This window comes from Corythoichthys intestinalis, chromosome 12 (genome assembly GCF_030265065.1).
Source record: "Corythoichthys intestinalis isolate RoL2023-P3 chromosome 12, ASM3026506v1, whole genome shotgun sequence".
Classification (NCBI taxonomy): Eukaryota; Metazoa; Chordata; class Actinopteri; order Syngnathiformes; family Syngnathidae; genus Corythoichthys; species Corythoichthys intestinalis.
The window spans coordinates 13,228,908-13,241,287 of NC_080406.1; the positions used below are offsets into that span (position 1 = coordinate 13,228,908).

At 38.0% G+C, this 12,380-nt stretch overlaps 1 protein-coding gene across 8 annotated transcripts in view; it reads right to left on the minus strand.

The window, feature by feature from the left end:
* Nucleotides 1–751: 751 nt before the first annotated feature.
* The window catches only part of pcbp3 (poly(rC) binding protein 3), a 122,341-nt gene continuing 110,712 nt past the window's right edge, over nt 752–12,380 (minus strand). For 5 of the 8 annotated variants that reach the window (XM_057851965.1, XM_057851966.1, XM_057851967.1 and 2 more), the window contains one exon: nt 752–12,352. In XM_057851965.1, the coding sequence (XP_057707948.1) occupies nt 12,307–12,352 (46 nt within the window). In that variant the 3' untranslated portion in view covers nt 752–12,306. The remainder of the gene's footprint in view (nt 12,353–12,380) is intronic. The other 3 variants (XM_057851969.1, XM_057851968.1, XM_057851964.1) reach the window with 2 other exon arrangements.

Consider the following 12,380-nt stretch of genomic DNA (forward strand, 5'->3'; position numbering starts at 1 on the left):
CTGTTTAATGGCCACAGCTATTTTTCTGTAATTGCTTGCTTAATTCTGTGTCATTACTGTCATCATAAAATCTTAAATGTTTCATTGGCAGAAGATCAATAATGCTTTAATGTGTGCGTCTGTGTGGGGGTTCATGTGTGCATGCATGTATTAAAAATGCACTGGGAAAAAAAAGCTAAAACCTTGAAGTAAGCACTTGTGTTGAGCAATTATGTCACAGCAGCCATTAAAAATAATTTGTCTGTTTGAAGTGTACTTTTCAAGCTGTAAGTCATTTGTGTTACAATGACATGTTTGCACAGTCATATTGATTTCGATAATGTACATTGTTCAAGCCATACATTTTATACACTTAATGTTTAGACCGCATGTACAATCGTTAAATATGTTAAATTGAAAGCTGGTAAATAAATAAACGAGAAACGGCTCATCTGTATTTCATGCATTGATTCAGATTTTCAAATTATATAACAGTCCGCTTGGACGAATTTATCGTTATTTATCGTTAACGAGGTAAATCTGCTCAATTTTACTGTGATAAGTATTTTAGGCCATATCGCCCAGCCCGAGTGCAAATTAAAAATATTTTTATCAAAAATACCTGGGATCATTTTAGCTACAATGTTGTCTGTGTAAAACTATGACATTATTGCTGCCCTGTGTACTTAACTTTAAGATTCAATCTTGATTCAAAATGCATCATAATTATATTTGTTGTCTAAATATCACAAGAACTTGAGATTGAGCAAAGTCAAGGAAAAAATGGACTCCAGCTTTATTTTCTGTTTACAAAATAATCCACATAAACCTCAATAAATAAACCTCCATAGAGAGAAACATGATCATATGACACATTTTCTGAAACAGCTTTGCTCCTGCAGTGCTACATTTTACTGACATTCGTTCACTCATTCAGTAGCATAGGTATAGGATAAACATATCGGTTACATGTCAAATTCACGGTAGAAGGCGTTGAATGTAAAGGACTTGAACATGTGACACAAAGGCAATTGATATCTTTGCAAACTTAAATAAATACACTAAAAGTATCAAGACCATGTGTTTCCGGTGTACATTTTTAGAGATCCTCAGCTGACAGGAACAGTTGCCCTATCTGCCTGGTATTTAAACCAAGATTTTTCATCAAGCCTCAGCCATTCTCGCTAAAATGAAAAAAAAAATTGCATCCTAAACCTGTATTTTGCCATAAGGATTGTGTTGTCTGATGGTATGCTTGTTCACGAAACCCAATGACTTTTAAAGAGTATACTTGACACTATAGGGTCAGGGAAAGCTAAAAGTAATTTGAAAGATGTCTTCCTGAGACCTTTTTGAACTCACATCTGGCACTTGACCAGGTTCTCCTAAAATTAGTTTGAACTTTAAAACATGATCCTTACACAACACTGTGAAAGAACACTTTGTTATTAGGTGAATACAGTATAGACGAACGATACCCATTGTATGTCCGTTCTACTCTATCTATTCTAAATGTCCCTAGAGATGTTGACCTGATGGCATTGGGTGGAAGAGGAACAAAGGATGATCAAATTAATGCTTTAGGACCTTCACCAGTTCACCTGTCAATCAAAGTTAACACACCAGACAGATGATTGTCTCACAGCACTTGCTTTGAGAGGCACGTATCACGACTTTTGATTTAATTCTAACGTGGCTGTAACGGATACGGTCATGTCCTTTTGTAATTGGAGCTTAAATAGACTGACGATTAGAGATTATTGCCCTTTATGCACATGGAGAAGAGTTACATATTTTAAAGAGAAAGTAGGAATTTAAAAAAGATTCTTCCAGAAACATGCTGCCCCCTATAGTTATGGGGTGTAAATATAACAATCTACAAATTACCTGAGCCAAAGCTACAGTAGCAAAGCTACACCCCGTACATCATTGCTATGATAATCATTTAACTATGATTTTTTTGGGAGTATAGGAAACTGGATTTACACCAAACAGTTCAAGTGGTATTACAGTATTTATTAGTATGTTATGTAAAATTTGTTCTAGGGTAACTCGTAAAAAAAAAAACATGCTTTTGGGGGCACTCTTGCATAGAAACCGTGTTAGCTTGGGTCATATGCGATTTTATCTTCGTCTTGAATGGCTTGTCAAATGTTCAGCAAATACAATGTATGAGTGCTGAAAAAGTTAAAACTTTAACTTTATTACCTGAGTTAAAGCTTTTACACCGCTGGCCAAAAGTATTGGCACCCCTGCAATTCTGTCAGATAATGCTCAATTTCTCTGCGAACAACCGCTTCCGGTATCCATTCTTACAATGCTCTCCTGGAATTTTAGACCATTCTTCTTTGGCCAACTGCTCCAGGTCTCTGAGATTTGAAGGGTTCCTTCTCCAAACTGCCATGTTCAGATCTCTCCACAGGTGTTCTATGGCAGGGGTCCCTATCTGCCGGGCCGCGGACCGGTACCGGTCCGTGGCGCTTTTGCTACCGGGCCGCACAGAAATAATAATTTAATCACGACCGCATTCTGGCCGAATTAACCCTGTGCCCCTGCTGAACACACTAATATCCCTATCTACTCTAGATATAATACTACGGGATAGATTAGAATGTCGTCATAGAAATCAATTGATTGGACTGCTAGCAGTACAAATTGTTTGTGTATATAATATATCTATGTGCGCTTGTCCTCGATAATAACGTATTACTAGGCCGCGGGCGTAGCACATTTGTTCCCGGAAATAATTAGCCCCCACGAGCGAAGATGACTGGAAAACAGACGTCTTTGGAGATATTTTTACGGCGAAAAGGGCACCTGATGAGCCTACAACCTCGAAGACCCACGAACTGCGAAGGAGTGGATTTGTGACCTGTTTGTGAATAAACCGAGTGATTCGTGCATGTCTCTGCAACAGGAGGATCAATTTGTAGAGATCGTAAATGACGGCGACCTTATTAAACGTACATTTGAGACAACAACTCTACCGAGGTTCTGGATTTAAGTCATTCCGGAATATCCTGACATCGCTATGAGAGCATTGAAAGCCTTGCTACAATTTCCAACATCATATCTTTGTGAAGCGGGCTTCTTAATTAATGCTTAACGACAAGGCGAAGTCGTTAATGGTGAGAGCGGTGTGCAGTTGTTGTGTGCAGCTAACATGGCAGGATGTATCTGTGGAGAACTTTTCTACAAGTCCTTGCATGATCAAACGTAAGTTAATATTCCTTTCTTTCAAGAAGGTTTGTAGTGTTTTGTTTGGAATCGCTGCATTTGCGCATTTTGCGGCTATGTTTAACGTTACGCGCATGCGCAGAACCGCATCGTTGCAATTTTTGATGGGTTGTAAAATTTGTCAGAACACCGGTCCGTGAAAAAAAAGACCCAAATAACACCGGTCCGTGGTGCAGAAAAGGTTGGGGACCCCTGTTCTATGGGATTCAGGGCTGGACTCATTACTGGCACTTCATAATGCCATGCACGCGGTCAAGCAGTCCAGTGCCAGAGGAAGCCAAGCAGCCCCAAAACAGCAGGGAACCTCTGACATGTTTGACTGTGGGGGCCGTGATCTTTTCTTTGAAGGCCTCGTTTTTTTTCCTTCTATAAATTCTATGTTGATGCCTTCTCCCAAACAGCTCTACTTTTGTCTTAGCTGACCAGAGAACATTCTTCCAAAACATTCTGGCCTTTCTCAGTTAAGTTTTGGCAAACTTTAGCCTGGCTTTGTTTTATGTCTCTAGGTCAGAAGTGGGGTCTTCCTGGGTATCCTACCATAAAGTCCCTTTTCCTTTAGACGCCGAAGGATAGTACGGGTTGACACTTGTACGCCCGGACTGCAGGACAGCTTGAACTTGTTTGGATGCTAGTTGAGGTTCTTTATCCACCAGCCGCACAATCTTCCGTTGAAATATCTTGTCAATTTTTCTTTTTCGTTCACATCTAGGGAGGTTAGCCACAGTGCCATATCAGGCATGAAAATCTCTCACCTTTCGGCAAAATTCGCCGTTTTGAAGTCAAAAAGGGCGACCTACGTGAATTGCGTAGATCCGAGGAGAAATTCTTTTTGGGAGGAGGGGGGGGGGTCCGGGAGGTTTTATTTAATTATTATTATTATCATCATGTGATTAACTTAGTACGTAAACTGAGCACTTAAGAAATCGGTTCTTTAAAACTGTGACACGTGGACAGTCAGCAAATCATTCTAGATGCTTCGCTGACGAGAACCAATCATCGGCCCAAGCTGCGTTCCATTATTCCAAACGCGCGCACTACGTGTACATGGAGTGCTCGGAGAGCCTTTGGTTGCTTTAAAAAGCTGCGAAAAAAAAAACAGGCCTTATCCACACCGGGGCAGACCAGAGCGCAGCATACACACTTGCCTGTATTTGCCAGCAGATTGAATTTGGTGAGTAATGGTTTCAATCGTTTTCACATTTTGCGATATAAAAAAAAGTTACTGCCATTTGTTGCAGCTTGCGTTGAACACTGCCAGAGCTAGCCAAATCTCCCATGAAAAAAAATAGCTCCCGTTAAATTGGCGTCAAGCTTGTGTATTTAGCGGTAATATAGATGAAGAAACACACTGTTGAGTCAAATTAAGCGGCATGCTCTCGGATGGAGGAGGGCGCCTCGTATCGCTCCCGTCGTCCGCCTGAGACGCGTTATTTTCGGCTGTGACTTGAGCTGACGGCCGGTGTCGGCACAATACCGGCACGACGAGTGGTGGGAATGACTCTTGCTAAGCTTTTCAGGAATACGGGGATCCCTCGTTTTTCGCGGTTAATGGGGACCAGAACCCGCCACAATAAGTGAAAACCGCGAAGTAGCGCCCCCCCTCCCCATTTTGTGTGCGTGTTCAATGTATTTATTCAGATTTTACATTGGAAAAAAGATACATATATATAAGACATGCTTTTTCACTTTGTTCACCTAAGTATCATTTATAAATGGTTTTCAAGCACCTCAAAATGTAAGAATTATAAGTTTTAAACATGTTACTGCCCCACCGAATTATTTTTAAACAAGAAGAAAGTAGTAAGAAAATGCTTGGCTTTATGAAATGCTTCATAGTGAGTCTACTCAAACCCTCTCAGGCTTTGTTAAACGGTGATTGACACATGTGCAAAGTTTTTCTTTTTCTTTTTTTGTTTGAAGCAACTTATTTGATTGAATAATAAAGACACAAATGTCCTAGCCAAAATGTGGCCCAAACGCAAAACATTACTTCAATGGAAAAATTTGTTTCAATCAAGAAAAATAGTTTTCAAATGCTTTTTTTGTCTCAAATTTATTTTTGCAATCAAAAACAATTTTTTTTATTGAAGTGACTTTTTTGGGATTAAAAGTATATACTGTGTTTTGATTGAAGCAACTTTGTTTTTGATAGAAGTAACTTTGTTTTTTGATTGAATAATAAAAACACAAATCTACCTCCATCGTTATTGAGAGAGAAAAAAATTAAAGCTTTAAAACTAAAAGCCACCGGGGAGTCCGTTTTTTTTTTTTTTTTTTTAATATTTATATTTCATTACATAGACATGCCTCGTAGGGAAAGGAGATTGAGGGATAAAAAAAGGAGTTGGATGAGGCTGCTAAAGGCAGTGGATACCTCATCAGCTGGGTGAATAGCAGACCTGGTAAGAACAAGTTTTTAAGGATAGTCGGGTATTAAATACAATTATAAACACAATTACAATGTTATTTTTCTATAAGATTTTATGTCATTGCTTTATTAATCATTAGGTGCTAGAGTTGTTAAGTATGGATAATAATGAAATAATAGTTTTGAGAAAACTGTGCTTTTGGTGGCTCAGTGACCATCTGATGTGGTTTGTTCTCAGATGAACAAGTTGAGGAAGGAAGTTTCGATGCAGAGGTTGAAGGAAGAAAAGAGGCAGACTGACTGAGTCACAGCCAGAAAGTGTTGATGACAGTTTTGATTTCTATTCACTGTTGCCCCTTCCCAATTAAAGTATGTCACAGTCGCAGCTAATTAGTATCTAAAGCTGGTTAAAATTGAAGTCATGTTGTTTTAAGGTGTATTAAATACTTGTTCATGTGCCCCTTTTGATCTACGAGCACCCGCCCCTCCACCGGTCTCTGCACGGCCCTGCTGAAACACAGTGTGGGTCGACAGAGCTCAATATTTTGTTGGGGTGTACAGTGTACTGGAACATATTTCCTCCACACCCTTCTCACCTTTTTAACCCCTGACCCATTTTCATGCCTGCATATGCTTTACAGTTATTGATGACACTGCACACGGTAGACAAATAACATTCAGGTCTTTGGAGATGGACTTGTAGCCTTGAGATTGCCCATGCTTCTTCACAATTTTGTTTCTCAAGTCCTCAGACAGTTCTTTGGTGTGATTTAGTTATTGCTACCACCTATTATGTGCCACAGGTAAGTAAAAGGTGCTGTTAATTACACAAATTAGAGAAGCATGACATTATTTTTCAAAGGGTGCCAATACTTTTGTCTGGCCTATTTTTAGAGTTTTTGTGTAAAATCATAGTGATTCTCTCCCCCCCCCCCATTCTCCTTTGTGTTTTTTCATTGCAAGCAAAAATAAATGAAGATAATACTACTAAGGCATTTGTAATTGCAATCATTTTCTGGGAGAAATTGAGCATGATCTGACAGAATTGCAGGGGTGCCAATACTTTTGCCCAGCAGTGTATAGAACTAAAAGCATTTCACCAGAAATCCTGTATTTAGTTGCCACATCAAATTCTCTCAATGTTATACAGTATATACATGGCAATTGTCTTTGCAGTTTTTCTTTGTTTTTACGGTATATGATGATAACATTAGTGACATGACTTGGTGATTTGTGTCATTCGGTGAATAAAATGTTTTTGTTTGCATGCGTTGAGCTTTTTTTATACACTGCCAGTATAGTACTTAGCAGGTAAATACATTTAACCCTATGTTTTGTTACAGTTCGAAGCGAGCTTATAGTAATTTTTAAAGTAATAGTTTTATTACAAACATTATTTGTGTACCAAAAAAGAAAAATGGTGAGAGGGTTAATAGTGTAATATAGTATTTGTGCATTTTTTTAATGTGATTACCCATTTTCTGTTTTTTTAACATTCCAAAATCCTGTAAACAAATGTTTACAGCTTGTTTCATTGTATTCCCTGACAATGCTGTGAGTTCTGTGTAGATCTTTCAATTGCAATATGTGGGCAAAATTTGAAGCTACACACAGAAAATCTATTTTTATTGCAAATCTAGAAGGTTATGTAATTTTAAAGAGGAAGGTACTTTATATCAAGGAAAGGGAGTTTAAAAACAAAAGTTTCAGGAGCGGACCAACCAAAGGAAAGTGGCTATAGATTTGTGTGAATAATCTCAGACTGTATTTACAGTAAACGTTGACATCACTTAAATATCAAGACAATCTAATACAGAGTAGTAAATCAATGAGGTACAATGACATTATCTTAAGTTGTGGCATGTGATGCACAGAAGGAAGATGGGTAGAAATTAGAGTGTGGCCATTCCGGTGACTTCAGATGTCAACCTAGAACAGTACAAAAGAAAAAAATAGCAAAACAAGTTTGAAAGAGGAAGGTGTGGAGGAGAAAGTACACTACAGCAGCTTGTTATGTCCTTCAAGTTTTATCCAAACACTTTTTGCTCATACATTGATTTTCAAAGAACAGTAATAATGTTTCTGGGGCCAATCTCTATTAAAATGTGGGGTGGAAGTAGAGGGAACCTGATAAACACCATTCGCAGCACATTTTAGATTAGATTATGCTTCACTTCAGAAAATTCACTTGACTCTGACTTGACTGAATTCATATCTCAAAGTTGACTTCAAGGCAAACTAAAACATATATATATATGTTATATTTAAGTATATATATGAGATGTGATTGAAAACTTTCGGCCGAAAATAGCAAAAATTGCATTTGCGGTTTTCGTTTAAAAGACTGAAAGTTTACCACCGAATTATGTGAACTCTTGTGATGACGTAAACAAAACACGCTGTCTCGCTAACACTACTGCTCACAGCCAACAATTCCGCAATTTGGAAGTATGTTGAGGTATCAAAGAAATACATAAATTATCAAAGAGAATTATAATACTAAGGGGCTGTGAGATATCAATAGAACTGTTACGTGGCAAGATAACAAATATGAATAAAGTTAACAAAAAAATAAATCACATTCATGAGCAATTATCGAAAATAGATCGGAAATGACGAACATTTCCGAAAGTATTCCGGAAACAGCCGAATAGGGCTTTGACGTCACAGCCAGGAAACAAAAGGTCGAGGCAGGTGCCATCGTTGTTTATCGACGAGAGAGTTGCGTTCGTGTTTTATCAAAAAATCGCTAAAATGGTTCAAACCTGTCATGCTATGTGGTGTACAAATAGCCATTTGTGGCAATGTAGTAACCATGAGTTCCCGAATGCGAGAAAAAGAGCTGGACTACGCAGACAATGAGTAAAGTTCGTCCGTGTAAAGAGGGCTAATTTTGCAGACCCAGCCTCCGGCACAGTTTTGTGTGGTGCACATTTTACACCTGAAAGCTATTCGAACTATGGACAAATGAAATCAGGTTTTGCTAAGAAATTGCTGCTGAAAGCAGATGCGGTGCCCACCATACACGCGCAGCCACCTAAATGTCCTGAGATATCAAGAAAGAGGACGATGACTGGCACTGATGAGACCACCCCAGGCTAAGCAAAGGAGGGGAGCAGCCAAGCTCGAAATGACCAGAGTGAGTACTCTTTAATAATAATAAACATATCAGGCATTGGATATAGGACTGGACACATGTATAAATTATCGCTCGTAAAATATATACAACAAATCCTCAAATCCCATTCATATTTGTGTCGGCAGAGCGAAAACTTATGATAGCACAATAAATGATACCGTAATTTTCGCACTGTAAGGCGCACCTGACTATAGGCCGCCACCCACCAAATTTGGCACAAAAATGGCATTTGTTCACAGATAAACCTCACTGGACTATAAGCTGCAGCTATCCTCGCTGTATTTTGGGATATTCATACCAAAAGATATTAACCGATACCACTTTATTTAACAGTGGGATCATAAGATTTTCATGAGACCAACTGAACTACCATTGCGGCCAATTGGTTCAAAGCTTCATTGCTTCAAGAAGCTTCATTTGGCCATCACTGCTCCCTCGGGGGAGACAGTTAACCTCTGCGGCCACCTGCTGTCAACACCGTTTTTGTCCAAAATGCCTCCTAGCATGCATTGCAGTGCTACAGATGTAAGTAACAATCAAAATTTATGGTATGTGCTAATTATATCTTCAGTTACTCTTCTAGTTGTTTCATTAATTGAGAATTATGGTATTTAGTAACCCTTTTGTTGACAGTGGTGCCATTAGACTGTCATTAGACAATAATAACTATGACAACACTGTCATGAGCATTAATGAATGCTTACAACAGATGTGATTTAGTGTTATCTGACAAATTATCTCACTTTATGTAAAATATCCAAATTGGAAATGGAGTTAGTGAAATAATTTGCCAGATGACAATGACATAAGCGTTCAGTAATGACCATGATGGTGTCATGTCATAATTATGACAGTTTTATGACAGTCTTATGACGCTGCCTTCAAATCAAGTGTTACCTATTTACCCAAACAAATCAACAAATAAGCCGCACTGGACTATAAGCCACAGGATTCAAAATAAAGGAAAAAAGTAGCGGCTTATAGTCCGAAAATTAGGGTAATTATTCTATACATTATTTTGCGGTCATGGTGTATCAGCTTCACAAAAAGAAATGCAAAACAAACCATACGGTGTTTCCCACACAATCTGTTGCCGGTGTTTCATCAGTGTGATTGCTCCCCTCAATGATCGTTTCATTAGGCTGCATTAGCTTTCGTTTGGGCTCAAATTGATAACCCAAAACACCAAAGAAAGGTTCACAACTCTCCTCGTCACCATTAGAAGAACTTTCGTTACGTCGGAATCGTCGCTGCAACTACAAACAAAATTGTCCGCCATCATCGCCGCCATTCAGTACTAAGCACTGAGCCGGGTGTTTCCTAGTTGTGACGTCACGCACACAATATGCTAGATTTCCGGCATCTCGGGCGCCGGTCGTTTTAGCTTGACAATCGGTCCAAACTTCTATCATTTTGTTGGTGTTGCGATGTGTGTAATTACACGAAGTGGCATGATATGAATCCAAAAGGCATGCTTTTATGGATAAATGATGGAATATTAGCATTTCCCCAAGGTGTTATAATACACTTTAAATGAATGGAAATAAATTTGCTCCATTACTGCTACACGCGCAATCTGAAGTTGCTTTCCATTGATGTCCCACGTCACATTGAGTACAGTGCATTTGAGCCCGTGCGTGAGTAAAGTAGTATTTAAATGCATGCATGTGCATTTGCAATGGTTTAGTACAATACGTTTACAGCACGACTACTTATCTTTTTGTGACATTTTTTTTCCCGCAACTTCCACAACTACTCTGCCAGTCGCCGTTTAATCCAGCTGGGAGCGACTTTGTTCGGCTTTGTCGCTGCTAGAGCAGCGTCTTAAGGAGTAAGAGAGATGGCGTGGAAAGAGCTTTACTAATTTCGGCGACAACGGAATAGTTTTTTTGTTGTTGTTGTGAACTACAGTTCCATACAAACATTTGCCACAAAACACTCACTGCCGCCGGGAACGCACCCTCCTATTGGGTTTTTAGAATCTGCTCCTTTCAAATTAAATTTCCCGTGCTTCCGGGGTTGCAGAACAAATGCCAAGGCAAAGGGCATTATATGGAAAATAATTAAATAAAATATTTGTTTTTAAAAATTAAATCTTAAAAAAATTTGGCCAAGTGTTTCCAATATTCGGTTTCATCCAATAATTTTCCTTTCGGTATATCTAGTGCTGCAGCTATCGATTATTTTAATAGTTGATTGATCGATGAACTACTTAGTTTGAATAATCGAGGAATCAGATAAGGAACATAAAAAATTGAAATACCTGATCTGAGCCTCAAATGGTAAAAAAAAAAAAAAAAATGAGGATCTAAGTACAACAAAAGGCTAAATTGGCTAACTTGCATAGCAAGTTGTAGCTGAAATGCTATAAAATGCTAACCTTTTTTTTTATTTTTATTTTTTTACAATGCTCTTAAATAGTTCAAACACATTTTCCCACAAAAATGGCTAAATATACCTATAAACTAAATTACGAATGCATTAAAAAAAAGTATTAGCTCAAACAAAAACTTATGTTGATCTTAACAGGGAGCTGCTGGATTCAGCCATGTAAAATGAGTTATGTCATATTCACTGCCTCCACTAGAGGTGGGTGTATTGACCTAATTTAATAAAACTAAATGTAAACACTTTCAAAACAAACCATTACAATGCCACTTTAATTAAACAAATACTCGAAGTAACAACATTTATTTCAAATCTTTTTTTTCTTATCGAATTACTCGAGTTAATCGATTTATTGTTGCAGCACTAGGTACATCCCTAGTATATATAAAACACTTATATTAGATTTTTTTTTTTTTTTTTTTTTCTCAATTTGTTTCATGTCCCGCTACAGGTCAAAACACGATATTCTCACTGCGTTCATGGAATAAAAAAACGTTATATCTTTCAATTTAAATTGTGTCCAACACTGTCCTTTGCTGGATTTCCTGTGTATATACAGTCAAAAGAATAAGTATGGATTGATAACATGATGTTTGAACTCAAATCTATCCAGTTTACGGGTTTGGTCATGTGGCATTTACGTAAATGCTCCATTGTGATGTTAGTTTTGGTTCCAATCAGAATGCCGTGTTAACTAGTGAGAAATAGTTTACCTTACAAACATGACTGCTGGTCTTGACAAACAAAATACAAATATTTTTAAGGAGCTCATTCTTCCTAAAATATTAGTTTTAGATTTTAGGAATAGTAATTCCTACTAATGTTGCTGGTTTTGTCGATTTAATGCTTCAGTTTGTTTCAATTAGTTACTTTTAAACTGAATTTTAATGGGTTAGGGTTTGTTGATAGTCATTGGTCAATCATGAACAAACTAAAACAAGAAAAAACAAACATACATTTTGCTCGTCAGTTGACGGTGATTTATATGAATAACGCCAAAAGGGGAAAAAAAGGTTTTCATAAAATATCAACCATATAAATGATACAGTGTATGTAATAACATAACAATAACAATAAGGAAATTGACAGGCGAGTCACAGACTGCACATGACAATGCAAACACACGTCTGTCTAATTCTGTGGGGGAATACATTGATATTTGTAGTGGGATGGGGAAGGCCACTTCAGGATGTTGTCATTGTGCTGAGGGATCAGTCCACATGGCGGCCACGTCCCTGAACCTGCCGTTGGGAGTTATGGGAAATAATA